A 14893-nucleotide genomic window follows, 5' to 3' on the forward strand; every position below is an offset into this window, starting at 1 on the left:
CTAAAGAGAAATATATCATGCACAGTGATATCACATATAACTTATTCAAATAAGGCTGATGCATGCGATGGTGCAGTTATGTATATCGATTGCTATTTTAACAGATTGTGGAAATAAACCCCCTTATCTGGAATATATTTAACAGATCAACTAGAGCAGTGATTTGCAAATAGCAAAAGTATCGTTAATTGAATTACATAAAGCAGGGAAATGGGAAACGTCTCAAACTATAGACCGTGACATAATTAAGCCAGTAAGACAATAAGTAAAGTTGAAGTTAAAGATGTAACACCTATACTCTAATGGGAGAAATGATGTGGTAGAATGTATGGTTAAAAAACTAAAAATGAGAGGTAGATAAGGTAAGTACTTAAAGAGGGTTCGATACTGTTAGGCCTAAAATTGCCCCCGTTTCTTTCTTTAAAAATTGCCCATTAAGAAATTGGTTGAAAAACTATTTTAAAAGGCTTTTATTTGAAATGTTACCAAGTGGTTTTGGAAATATTGTAATCTCAATCACCTCACTTTACAGCCTGTTTTACTTAAAATACAAGTTCACATACACATTTTCAAAGCTTGGTAATTCACTGCAATATTACAAACAACAACATTTCTTATCTTTAATATGTAAGTTTATATGACCTCCATGTCGTTTTCACTCTTAAATATACATTAATTGCGAAATGTTTACGCGAATGCGTATAAATAAGGCCTAAGAAAGGTAATATTTTCCATCTAAATTTCGGACTTAAATACATAATTGCAAAAAAAGGTTGTTTAATTTTCTTTATTTTTTGTCCACATAATAAGACCGTTGTATGGGTTACGATGAAAGAATATAAAGAATATCAACCGAAGAGTTTTTGGGAAATTAGCCCTTCTATATCCCTACCTCCTAAAAATGACTTTTTTACAATCATATAATTAGACCAAGTTCGAGCGGTAATACTTGTGTAAAATATATCTTACATTGTCAGCATTATAAAGTGTAATGGTTCTTAGTATACAAATTGTTATAACTGTTAATTTAATGTCACGATGCTACCGATTTGGCATTTTACAACGCTAAGAAATGGCACAAATAAGCCATCACTTTCCCTGGATATGATATTTGAAAAATAAATATGGAAAATTCCATCTAAAGGTTCCACTACATTGATCCCTTTGACAATCCATAATTTATATTGTTTTAAGTTAAAAATGTTTGAAAAGCGTCTACAACTTCAACTCTATCACAAAAATGTCGATAAAACCGATGTCATCATTCACAACTATACGTCTTTGTAAATGTTTTGAGGAGTTACTACTATACGAAGTAAACTAAAACATATGTTTCGATCCCTAAGATTACCTGTACTGCAAGTAGGCATGTGTACATATACGTCTAAGAAAAAAATCTTGATCTACATTCAGCTGATTAGTTAAGGAAAAAATAGGGCTATGCCTGCATATACATGGTTTTTTTATATCAAAAATATAATACTGTTGTGATATTAATTTATAAGTATCATATAGTCACAATTTAACGGAGATGGACTGAAATTGTTAACAATCTAAGCTAACCACTTGATTGTTTATGAAATCTCATCTTATTCAGTACGAGAACGTATCGACATATATCCTACCGTGCAAAATTTGATTTCACCCGGTATCAAGTTTTCCGCAAACAAAACTAAGTACAATCTCAATAAATACGCCGTGGTCAGAGCGAACGGCGCATTCGATCACTGTTCGGAACATCCCTAAAACTGGTAGGTATTTTCCTATCGAATAGAAGATTTCACACACAGGAGCACACTACTTCCTGAAATCACTACGGAGAGGAAGATTGCATACAGTCAATTCCGTGTCCAAGGCGGATAAGTTAATAGTTTGGCCAAGGATGTTGTTGTTATATAATCCATTACTGACAGCCTTATTGGGCTTTTAGAATGGAAAGGCATCGCTTGCTTTGTATCTATTCGTAAATATTACAACAGGGACGAAAATCTGTCTTATTCAGCTTTTAAAGTATTGAAACATTCAATCCGAGAGAAAACACAATCACATTCTCCTAATGCTTCTGATGTTAAATCGGTCTTTAAAAAATATGATTTGGGCCAATTCAGATTTTTTAAGAGGCCGATTTAACATCATAAATCTTTGGACTAATACTGTAATAAATTACATTCATAATATTGAAGCAAACCTGTCCTAGGATATGCTGATATCTAAGACTGAAACATATATCTATATCTGTATTTAAATATGTGAAATAAAAAGTAATTGTTACTATTGTTTTCAATTTAATTATTTTGTTGTTTTATTATATTACATAATCCGTATCTTTGGTCACGTCCTTGCCGTTTATTAGTCATTAGCGTCCAGACGGTCATGGTGATTTATCAGGAAAATATGAAATAAGACTTCGGGAGCATAACAGCCCTAGAATGATGCAGCATATATGGCTCATAATGACACAGTATTGAAACAACTCTTAAGTGTATCACTGCGTTTCCGGAAAAAAATAGTATCATAACATCAGAGGATATATCGATGGCCTAATTTGAAGTTACAACGCCGAAGAAATGCAACATTGTGTTTATATAACAGTAACTATATTAAAATCAAGGATTAACTACAATTTTATTTTTTTTGGCGCACGGCCAAAATAGTAAAGTATTGCAATTTAATTATGAAGATGTCAGGAAATGTTAGGCGATCCCCGTTATTGAACAAAATATTTTATTTATTTTCTTCTTTTAGATTTTTAGGATGCATGGATCAGTGTAGTATTTACGGTTAGTTAACATCTGTCGCGGCCCTATAAAATATAAAACACATTGGAATATTACAGCGTAAAAAGTAGAATATACATACTTGTTGCTCGAGAATGATAACCACAATAAACAAGAACGATTTTCTCATTACCGGCTATGGTTAGGAATTACTTTATGGAATATTGTATCTAACCCGTTTCAATGGAATTGTAAGGGTATAATTTGTATCATTTTTATAGTAATTTGATGTGTTTGTGTACCTCTCCGTCACCCCTCGATTGAGCGTAAAAGTTTTACATATCAAATAACTAATTTGGAAAATATTGCTTTAGTAAATCGTGTGTTTGCTGAAATCAGAGAATAGTTTCAGTTACACAATCAGACACAGTTTTATAAAATTTGATTCATGATAGTTCAAACTGATGATATCTCTTCAAACTATGGCATGAACATTTATATATATAACAAACTATATTGGGTGATTCCAGTCATACGAAAACTTTATCATCAGAGAACATGTAGCATTATTGGTATATATTGAAATATTAAAATCTTCCAGATTGCATGTCTTGTGTCTAAGACATTCGTGTAGTACGTCTCCAGGGCAAAAGTGTACATGTGTATGAGCTGTCAGCGACGTAACAGTCTCGTTGTAGATAAATTCCTCGTTTATATATAATGTTGTACCGACATTTATGCTCCGTATCGTATCTATTCTGACAAACAGGTACACAGCAAATTTCCAGTCTGCTTATAAAAGAGGGTTTAGAGAGACAGAGGAGCAGCACCGCCCCATCTTGGGGTCAGGACCCTTTCGGCACACAATGGCTGCACGGCATAATTGTGTGTTGTATTCATATCTAAATATGTATGGTTGATACAATATACATATCTATATATATCAGCAATGACAATAAAATATCGACGACAATATTGGAAGTCCAGTCTTCATTGAAACAAGCAACCATGAAGCCTACAGCCTACCCTATAGCACCTAAAGACACAGTCAACTAACTTTGATAAATCACATTCAACTTTAGAATATTATACTGGCGCCGTGACGTGCGACGGGAACCTGGATTTCGCGGACGGCACCACTTCATGGAGCTACGCCACTATAATGATCTTCAGTGCCACATCATCAGTCACAAGAATACAGCAGCAGCAAACATCATCCATTCCATTACAACGACCGCCAGCAACACTACAATGACCACAACAACTACCCTGAACCAACTACTAAGAAGAAGGAAGATAGAAGAAAGACAATGAACTAAACTCTCAAAATTGTATTTTTTTGGACATTTATTAATGTATTTTTATGCATTGGAATTGAGTTTTTGGTAATGTATAATATTTTATTTTTGTCTTAACTGATATTGATATATTTCCTTTAATTTGGTTTTTAATTCGATGTTACTTTCTATTACAAATTTTTGGTACATCGTACAAATAAGTTTTTTTATTTTTACATACACATAGAAAGATGACAGTTATTCTATGCTAAAATATTTTAGCATAGAATAATGCCAAAAATTATTAAAATCTAAAATATATTTCGTTAATTTCATTTCTTTTATTATGTTCATGAAACGTGGTGTTCATTATATCATTCGCAGAGAAAGTTCCTTAATACACTGTTTGTTTTAAATTATTATTGTTTATTTACACAAAAACATTTTTTACGACATATATTAAAACGTCCGGTGCTGACATGGATAACATGCAGTTTTAAAATGTCAAATGGAACAACCAGTATGTCTGAGAGCCAAAGGGTGGTGAGCCTTCTCATTGAGGTCCAGTGTCTCGATATTAATGACATTTTACGTTTTATATATAGCTTTACCTGGTTTTTTTATTTTTGTTTTTTTATATATAATTTATGTCATTTTTATAATATCCTTCTGCACTCTCGCTTTCACTCTCTTCTTTGTTGCTTTATTGCTATAATGCACTTTCAGAATGTTAGCCTATTGATTTTTTCATTATTTGTTATTTTCTTCAATCATTATTTTTGCTATGTCCCACCAGTCTTTTAAATTAACATATTTGTTCTTTTCTGTAACCCAGTGGGTCCAAAAAGTTTGATATGCATTTTTGAACAAATCGTTTTTACTTGTAATAACGTTCATTTTCAACGTCCCTGGACCAATTGTTATCTTATCTGTATTAATATTTAATGGTTGCTATGAACCCATGGTGTAATATCTGTTTTGACTATATCATTTTCAATGTATTAAGTAACAAGAAACATGTCCATTCTTGTTTTTGAAATTCCTCTTTTGAATGTGTATTAAGATTTTCTGAGGCTACGAAGTCTCCAAATATCAACAGGTTGAAATTAATCAATTACATGTTTTGTTTTGTTTTTAACTTTTTAACTTTAATATTTATATATGTGTGTGTGTGGGGACCATAGCTGTAAAAGACATAACCTTGGAGATACATGTGATCATGGTCAAAACTCTGTGCAGTGCTTCTATATATTATAGTCATGGAGAGTTACCTCCCTTAGTGGAAAAAAACGTGAGGGAAACTGGAAACAGTATGACCAGTTTGGAAGCAGAGACAAAAAAGACGACACAAGATGATGGAGCGAATAACATTATAGTAGGCTGTGCTCGTTGATAATCTGGACTAGAAGTCTACATACATATGTGAAGAATGACTGTTTCAATTATGGTATGGTGGTGAAGTGACATAGAAGATTCATGATGTGAGAACGCTCACGCGGGACGCGCTGAATCGTGGACGATGCACGGAGGAGATAAACTCATGAACTGTAAAATCGTAAGAGTTGTTGGTGCCCAACACATAGACCACATTATGATATTTACATAATTTGTATGCATATTAAATTGTTAAATGTATACCAATGCCTTTGATGTCAGTTAAAGCATTGCTACCCAAGAAGAAGATCCCAGGAAAAATATAAATCATATTCGTCAACTTTGTGACAAGTTGAGGGCTAGTCCGGGATCAAATTGTTTTGGTAAAGTTTTGGTTGTTGGCGCTGTACGTATCAATGTACATTACGTACTGGGTTTAGTGACAGTGTTTACATGTACATGTTCACTTTAGAGGTAAACAAAATCAAAGCAATGTCAAAAATACTGAAGCTTAATGTAGGCAGGGTTAATACCTACACAGTCAGTATAGTGTAACTAAATGTTGTAGTGTTACAGAAAATTCTGATTATCTGGTATAGAGTTATATGCCTGAATTTTGAAAGAAAGAACAAAAATAAGAACAAAATATTTGTTTGGAAGCCCCCATCACCATATCCCTTAGATGGCTATTTTGATTCCATAAGAAACCGGAATAGTTCTGTAGATAAATAAGAAATGATCTAACATTACCAAAAATATTACAGGAGATGATGAATGCCTCTCCATTGGACTTTATTTACTGAAGGCAAAGTACATTAGAACACTTAAGCAATCAACCTTACGAGACTTACTAGTGGGGTTTTAGATATGATAACACCATACTAATACAGGTGGAGAACCTAGAATAATTGGATCAGATATACAATGATCTAAGAGCTGTCGAGTATGTAGTAATCAGAGACAATTCATCGTTATCTGCCCAGGTGCAGTTGAATATATATCTGGAGACTAGAAAATCAATATCATCAACGATGAAGGCCACGGAGTCTATAGTAGTATATATTTACATTCTATTAGAGGATTTACCAAATACCTTGATGGACTATCTGGAACATTGGAGCTTCCGTGAGTTTATAGAACAGAAATATCACAAAATCCACACCATTCATCAGAGGGAATATAATAGAGAAAATAAAGTATCAACATGCAGCGTTGGATATCATCCGAGAGAAGCACGGGTATACTTTCCTCTCACAATTGACAAAGACATCCAATTTTTGAGTGCTCAATTATTACAGACATTCAAAGCTTTACTCAGTAAAAGTATTCAACCAAACTGGTATTATCAAAGACAAGTTTATCAGTTACATTTTCGGAAACACCAACAAATGATAACTGTAATATAAGCGTATAGATAATCAGATGGAGGCAAAATGGGTGTCGACTTTTAAAGGGCTGAAATCACAGAAATGGTGCGCATATTTATTATTACAGGGAACAAATCAATAAAACACTAAACACTCAATAACCGAAAGGTTTTTTTTTTCAGCAGGTGATTATATGTGTGCCACTGGTTTGTGTAACAATAGCATTGCATAAACTGTATATGACGTTATAAACTAAACCAATATATCTTTTATGTACACGTATACAAAAACTATTCAGATCCAGAGCGTAATACCAAGAATTGTTTATTTTCTTATAACTGCGTCATTTTATTGAAGATTAAGAGATATACATTGATGGCGAAAATACTCACCGAATTAGGGTCTGCTCCATGGCTCAACAAAAGTTCCACAATTTCTCTATGACCTTTTCCAGCTGCCTCTGACAGTGCATCACCCTGAAACAAAACATATCTGAGTTTACAATGGTGTACAAATGTAGAAGCTAAAACTGAACGTTTAATGTTTCTCAAAGTGAATATCTCGTTCGACAATATTTTATTACAACTTAAGCCAACAATTAAGGATTGATTATCAATTTTGTTGCTTACCATAACTGATGAAGAATACTAATCTCGTGCAAATGAAGTGTGCCAATCCTTATTTTAACGTTAACCAATCTAAATTATTATACAAATTTGAAACAGTATTAATACTGTACATCTGCGGAACAGACGCCAGTCAGTCCATCTCGTTGCCAAGGCAACACAAAATATAGTTCCGAAAATGATTTGATTCTTTGGACATTGTTAAGATTAAAATCGGCGATTTTTATTATGTATTTTTCATTTAATGGCTTGAATTCCATCATAAAAACATTCTTATGTCGCTTCAGATACACAACTTACTGCCCAGTACTGGCAGCGCAGGGAATGTGAGATGCAGTTGCTCGATTTAGCAGTGGTCCGATTGTTGAAAATGCCGAACAGTTGGTATCTATGCATAATTAAACCGTTTAAAACTAAATTTCAATGACTGTCGAATTAACTAAATATTGTATTCCGTCTGGTATTTGTTTGCAGCTGGCATTTAAATATATATTATATGATACCCAATCGCTGTGTCTATGCATGCGATACAGTCATATAGCACAATGCTTTCGAACTCAATAAAACGTATTAAAAGACTTCTATAATATTCTTGAAATATAATAATTAAATTAAAATTTTGATTGGAGCAAGAAATAGAGAAAGACCGATTTGAAATGCCGGCGTTTTTCAACGACAATCCATTACCATGGACTTTGACACCCACGGAATCGTTTCGGTGATAATGGACGTTAGGCCTAATGTCAATGAATTTCAGTGTGTTTATAATCTAAGCGTGTTGTCATTGAATTTATCGTTCCCTCTTGTGTATGTTACCGTATGTGTATTGTACTATTTATATCAATGCAAGTATTCGCGTTCAATTATGCCTCCTTATATGCGTAGTAGACACCACTGCGTTGAGTATGTTCAGCATTTTCCCGGGGGCAAGAGCCTATGTCAGCGTTTTATCGAAGTAATTTACTATGCTTTGACTTTTACAATTAGCTACATATTATTTGCAATATTTAGTTATATTTACAGTCAGTGGTGAATTGATAGTATAAACCCCGTTGATTTCAACCAAAGGCTACTCAACTTTATTTCTCGATAAATTGAGTATGTCACGCGCAATTTGGAGCCGCGCGGATGAATTTATGATGGTCCAAATCAGAAACTTTTGGAGTTTTCAGTAACCGAACGTACGTTCGATGAACATGTACATGTATCAAAATAGGTTTGAACACATATACATGTATGTGTGTAAATACAAATGTAGAAAAGTTACATTGTTTATGTTACTACCGTACCTCTTTGAGCAATCCTTCCGTGCGTATGATAAATAAACAATTTTGTACAATGTACAGTTTTGCACATTCCGATGACGTCGCAATGTTTACATGTTGTGTGTCTGTGAGTCTGTGTTGTTCTCTACAACATGTGGCCTAGATCTACATTATATTCGTATTTTTAACATCTTTGGTTGTACGCGAATGGATAAGATATGTCAGAACAACATCAGTATTTGAGTTGGATAAGTGTAACCAAAACGACCTAGCACGACAATGCATTTTTGTTCACCTCGGCGGACAGACAAGTCCTGTACGTTATCTAGAATCTACTGTGAATCTATCGAAGGATATCGCGGTCCATTCCAAATATCGATACCCTACTCAACTTTATCCTTCGATAGAACCACCAGAAAGAGACTTTAATCCTTAAATATATCGTAATTAAGCATTTCTGTTCTTAATTTACTGATAAATATAGGCCTCATCGTAGAATGCTCATTCAAAGCTGAAGCAGCGTACACCTAGGTCACAATGTAAACAATGTCAAAATGCATTCTCACGCCGGTCAGAGGTCAGCAGGTGACCACGCATCTTCATGGAGAAAAAAGAGATCGGAGTTAACTACATGTAGTTTCACTGAGGCGGATCGAAGTGAAAATGTAAATATCAAGACACATAATCACACATCATCTGAAGATAATCTAATTTGTTCCATCACTTTACAAGTATGGCAGTAGCTACATCTAAGCAATGTACTTGCTTTTTATGAATGAAGCTGCATTTCTACTCCTGTTTAGATGATGCTACTTCTTAAGACATATCCTGATATACATAAGTGATATTTTAGGCTACACTCCGATCACCTAAAGACAATGTCGACTTAATGAAGTTTCATCGTTCGAAATTTTGATCATATGTCCACACCTCATTTTTCCTCTTTTATGTACTTTTTAATGCACTTTTTCTAATCAATGGAGTTACATTGTCATTGTCTATGGCCTTCTCCAGGTGTCACCTGAATACTGTAACCCAACTTATTTTCGCGACGGTTTTTGACGACGTCTTAATTTCCCTTTTATACCAAACCATTTTTGAAGGCGTCTTAATTTTTTGTTCTATACCTAACGATTGTTCACGACGTCTTAATTTCCTTTTCAGTACCTAACGACTTTTGACGACATCTTAATTTCCTTTTCTGTGCCTAACTTTTGACGACGTCCTAATTTCCTTTTTTTATACCAAACCATTTTTGAGGGCGTCTTAATTTTCTTTTCTATACCTAACGACTTTTGACGATGACTTAATTAACTTTTCTATACCTAACTACTTTTGACGACGACTTAATTTCCTTTTCTGTACCTAACGACTTTTGACGACGTTTTAATTTCTTTTGTATATCAAATTACTTTTGACGATAACTAATTTTCCTTTTCTGTACTTAACGACTTTTGACGATGACTTAATTTCCTTTTCTTTACCTAACGACTTTTTACAACGTATTAATTTCTTTTTCTATTACATCTAACGACTTTTTACAACGTAATAATTTCTTCTTCTATTACATCTAACGACTTTTGACGAAGACTTTATTTCCTTTTCTTTTATACATAACCACTTTATTTCCTTTTCTTTTATACCTAACCATTTGACAACTTGATTTACTTTTGTATACCAAACGACTTTTGACGACAAATTAATTTACTTTTCAATACCTAACGACTGTTGAGGGCGTCTTATCTTCTTTTATACCTAACAACTTTTAAGGACGACTCTATTTCCTTCTCTATACCAAACGACTTTTGCTGACGACTTAATTCCCTTTTTATACCTAACGACTTTTGTTACGGCGACTCAATTTCTCATTTCTTTGCCCGATTTCCTTTTCATGGCGAATTTATATCACGACTTATAGTCATAACTGAGCGAAAACATTTTACAAGGTTCTTATTGCATGTATTATTCTGAAAACCATTATTTTTGATGAACTAAGCTCTGAAAAGTATACAATTATTCTTTGTATAATGCCTTGTAAATCTTTGCAACAACATAAAATTAAAACACTGTTAGTATGATTTGTTCGTTATTCGTTCATGTGCTTAGATGAAAACATATCAGGAATAGTCACTTTATAATTAATATTATCACTCTGAAAATGTCAAATTGTGAATAGCAGAACACTACTTGGAGAGAATATTTTCAACATGTCATATTTAAAGCTTTCCTTTCTCGTTTCTATGAAAACTGCAGCACACATACATTTAGATATGTAATGTTTACGATTTATTGTTACTCCACAAAAAAAAAAGACTTGTAATCACACCCGAAACTAAAATGGCTAACAGTATTTTGTGTAAATTTGAAGTAATTGATTTACTGAAACGGTAATTTTAAACGGTTTTATCGACAATTGCAGCAAAGCGAGATTTGAACGATAACATACTAACACCATTACAAACGGTTAACTAGCTATTACGTTAAAATGTCAGGTGTTATATATTGGAAAACACCAATTAGATTTACTGTGTGTGAAGATTCGCTAATCGGGACACCTCATAGCAGACAGGAAAATAAAGGTAAAATAGATCAAGAAAAGGGGAAACTACTATGCAAGTATTCACACTTAATGTAACAATGTTTGAAGTAATTAGGTTTGCGCTACCTTAATTACACTACAGCCTTTATGTTGACTACTCAAAAGGTATTGAACTAAACGAATGCGATGATAACTATATAATATAGGTTTGTCTAACGATATATTAGGCCGGTTTAGTGACCTTTGACTTCAATATATGATGCAAATGTCTCCTTTGGTATGAAAGTACCTTAGGGCATAAGAAACAAAATTAGGCAAAGACACACGCAAGATCTTGATGTTTACCGGAAATGCACTCATTTTTCAAAATGGCCGCCAATGATATATGATATGTTCTCCCTTTCTAATAAATCTATATTAGTCGAGCGACATAGGAAAATGATTGTGGATATTGGTTTTACAAAGCAAACTATGATTTATTTATTTTTCAGTTTCCTTTTATTTCATAGTAAAATTGCGCATTGTAGCCAAACTACATTGAAGAGTTTCCATAAAAGTCGAAATAACTAAACAAGGACGGGAAATGCTGATGCTAAAAGCCCTCTCAGGGAAATAAACGTTTGATTCCAATATACTAGCTATATATTTGTATCAAACAAAACATAATGTCTTTTGATATTGCAAGCATTCCCTAGGGTTAGTTAAACGTCAGGTTCAAACAGGTTGTAACATCACCTGGTGGCAGTAGCTATGACCAAATGTAAGAAACCCCATGAGTACCATTATATTGAACGACTCGAATCTGAATTCTTCCATTAGTAATCATACGTTTAAGTCAACTTCATGACAGTCGATAAACTATTTCATCTTGAAACAGGCAGCATAGAAATATCGTGCATGTCTTTTTTATTTGAAAGAGTTTTTTTTTCAGATCAGAATACATCCATAAGATATGGCAATTGTCTTGATGGTGGTGCCATTAGTTTGTGGTAGAGTTATCTATAAGCGCATTGTAATAAAAACGATGCCCATACAATAACTCAAATACTTTATCACACACCCAATATTTACTTTCTAGATTCTGAAAGCTGTTACTTGATATATTTTTTTTTGATATTGTAAGATAATCATATGTACTCTATGTAATAGAGTAATAAGTTAATAGTTCCCGATTGAAGTGAATAGTTTTTGGTAGATAACTACTTTGTTCTAGGTCTGTTCCTCCCGGGAATTTTATCTGGGTAGACAAGTGACTAGTAACATTCTTGTGGGCGTGAAAGTAAACGACATGTCATTACCCTTCGCAATAACTCCAGCTGTAAGTCTGTATTCCCTTTACATAAGTAGAAAGCCATTGGATTAAAACAACAAAGTTTTACTATGTTGTGTTATGTATGACACTAAATACGCGTAGTTATTAGATACGGGAGATAACTCCTATAGCTTTATGAGTAATACTTTCTATTGTCATATAATTAATCTAGGTTATCAAACTTTCTGGAATATTATCATGTATAAACATACATTTTTGTAAACATGTTGCTTATAAGTAGGAATCCAGAATGATCTATTTTTAAAAAGATCCGTGTGTTTATTTGTTGACTGTTTTTAGTTATATATTTCTAGAAGTAGAAGATTCTCCAATATTCTTGATTTAGGGTTTAACTTCATATACTCCAGCTGTGCAAGGCTAATCATAACTGTAATGAGACCTTTAACTAGAGCTGCATAAAGAACTAGTTTATACATTATCAAGAACTGTACAGAGCTGTATTATATTTATTGGGAAAGCTATTCTGACTTTATCTATGAATTGTTACAACGTATTGTGTGGATTTATTCATATTGCCTGGAACTTTACAAACTATTTGTGGATTTGTGAACATTATTAATTCGAAACCTGGAAGGATTAAGGATTATACCAGGAAATTCGCATACATATAAGTAACACTTTAAATATCTGCATCACTTTAGTACTACCACCAAAACAAAAGCAAATAAAAAAAATGCCCAGTGGGTACATATTAAATCAAACTGAACTTATACAAGTATTACCCGTATAATTGTTTGTCGAGCAGTTGGTCAGTGACATTTCTATTATATAGTCATACGCTTTTCTTTCCGTTTCTTGAAATAAACATAGCATTTTAGAATATTCGAACTCGATATAATTGTGGCAATCTGCAAGGTCTAGGTGGTATGCGATATCATGAGAAAATAATACAAAAGCAAATACCAGGTAAGAACAGTGGATATAGAAATGAACACAGGTGTTTTGCAGCTATGATGGCATGAAATTTAGCTATATGACGTAATGCCAGTATAATTTTCTTTATTAGATATTTATTGCCTTGAAACAATTAGGTTTAATATAAAAAATATCCCCAAAGGTTTTGTTTCTGTTTTATACACCTTAAATGCAAATTAAGAGACCAGTCTTCATCTAATATTCAATGTCATCATTGTTTTTATAGCATAAATATTCGAGGGTTACGGTATCTAACTGCTCAAATATTCGGTATAGTTTACATTCAGATCCCCAAAAGGGAGCATATTGCCTGATAAAAGAATGGAGTGCCATGCAACTGATTAGACTGATATTTATTAAGTTTCATAATGAATCAAATTTTTGTCAATAAAATTGGTAAAATATGTTGATTTTTATAGAAATAAGCATATAGCAAAATACTGCATACTGCAACCACGTGTCTTTGGATAAGTTCTATGACCATAAGGTACTTTGATATGAAAGGAAATCTTTGCATGAGAACCTGAAGTAAACAGGGTTTGTTGCACTTAACCGGTCTACTAGTAACCGAATCCCAATTACCCAGTTAAAAGCATACACATCTACTTCCATAGCAGAGACAAATGCTTACTTAAAAATATAAAATGATCTCAATATGTGTGAATAGCATTGTACGTAAAGAATCACAATCCTGTTTGTACACTTGATAGCGTTGGGGTTTACCGGCTCAAACGTCATTTTGAATTTTGTATTATACACTTATTGTCATCTTTCTACCAACCAGTTCGTCAACTTCCAGATACAGGCTCAAAGCGTTATCTTGAAAACTTTAACATCGTATGACGTAGAAAATATGCTACAAAAGTCCTAAAGATTCCGTAAGGGAAAGTGAAAACGGAGCAGATAGATGTTTTATTCTCTCATACCTACACGTGTAATACTGGCTTGTATAGTGCAATACACTCATGTCGCCTGAGGCTGTATTGCATGGCTACCCATGCAATAAAGCCTCGTGACGTCACAGGATCAACAAAATTACTATTTTCTAGGAACAATTTACTGATAGTAGTAAAACTGCAATGAAATGCCGAGATATGAGAGAAAATAACTTTTTCATACTTGAATAAAAAGGATAGGGATATTCTACCATCGGGATAACAAAAAGGTTGTAAAACCCTCGGCAAGACTCGGGTTTTCATAACAGTTTGTGACCCTCGGGTAAAATATCCATATTCGCCATATCCATATATGACAGAGTCTTATAATCCATACTTGCGCAGTTACTGATAATAATAAAAACCAAAACTTCTCAACGTTTAGTGAGGATGTTGTTAAAGACAGCACTAACATAGAAAACAGAATAAGGAACACCATCAGGACATAAACGAAATACATAAATAAATTAGATTAGATGTTCAAAAACAAGATATGCTAAATTCGAGGTTAATAAAAAAACATTGTTCTCTGTTGATGCCAGTTC

At 33.4% G+C, this 14893-nt stretch overlaps 1 protein-coding gene across 1 annotated transcript in view; it reads right to left on the reverse strand.

Moving 5' to 3' along the window:
- The window catches only part of LOC138305606 (ankyrin repeat domain-containing protein 50-like), a 477373-nt gene that overhangs the window by 149372 nt on the left and 313108 nt on the right, over positions 1 to 14893 (reverse strand). Inside the window, exon 5 of the mRNA XM_069245907.1 lies at positions 7128 to 7211. Coding sequence (XP_069102008.1) covers positions 7128 to 7211 — 84 coding nt within the window. The remainder of the gene's footprint in view (positions 1 to 7127; positions 7212 to 14893) is intronic.

The sequence above is a fragment of the Argopecten irradians genome, chromosome 13, assembly GCF_041381155.1.
Source record: "Argopecten irradians isolate NY chromosome 13, Ai_NY, whole genome shotgun sequence".
Lineage (NCBI taxonomy): Eukaryota > Metazoa > Mollusca > Bivalvia > Pectinida > Pectinidae > Argopecten > Argopecten irradians.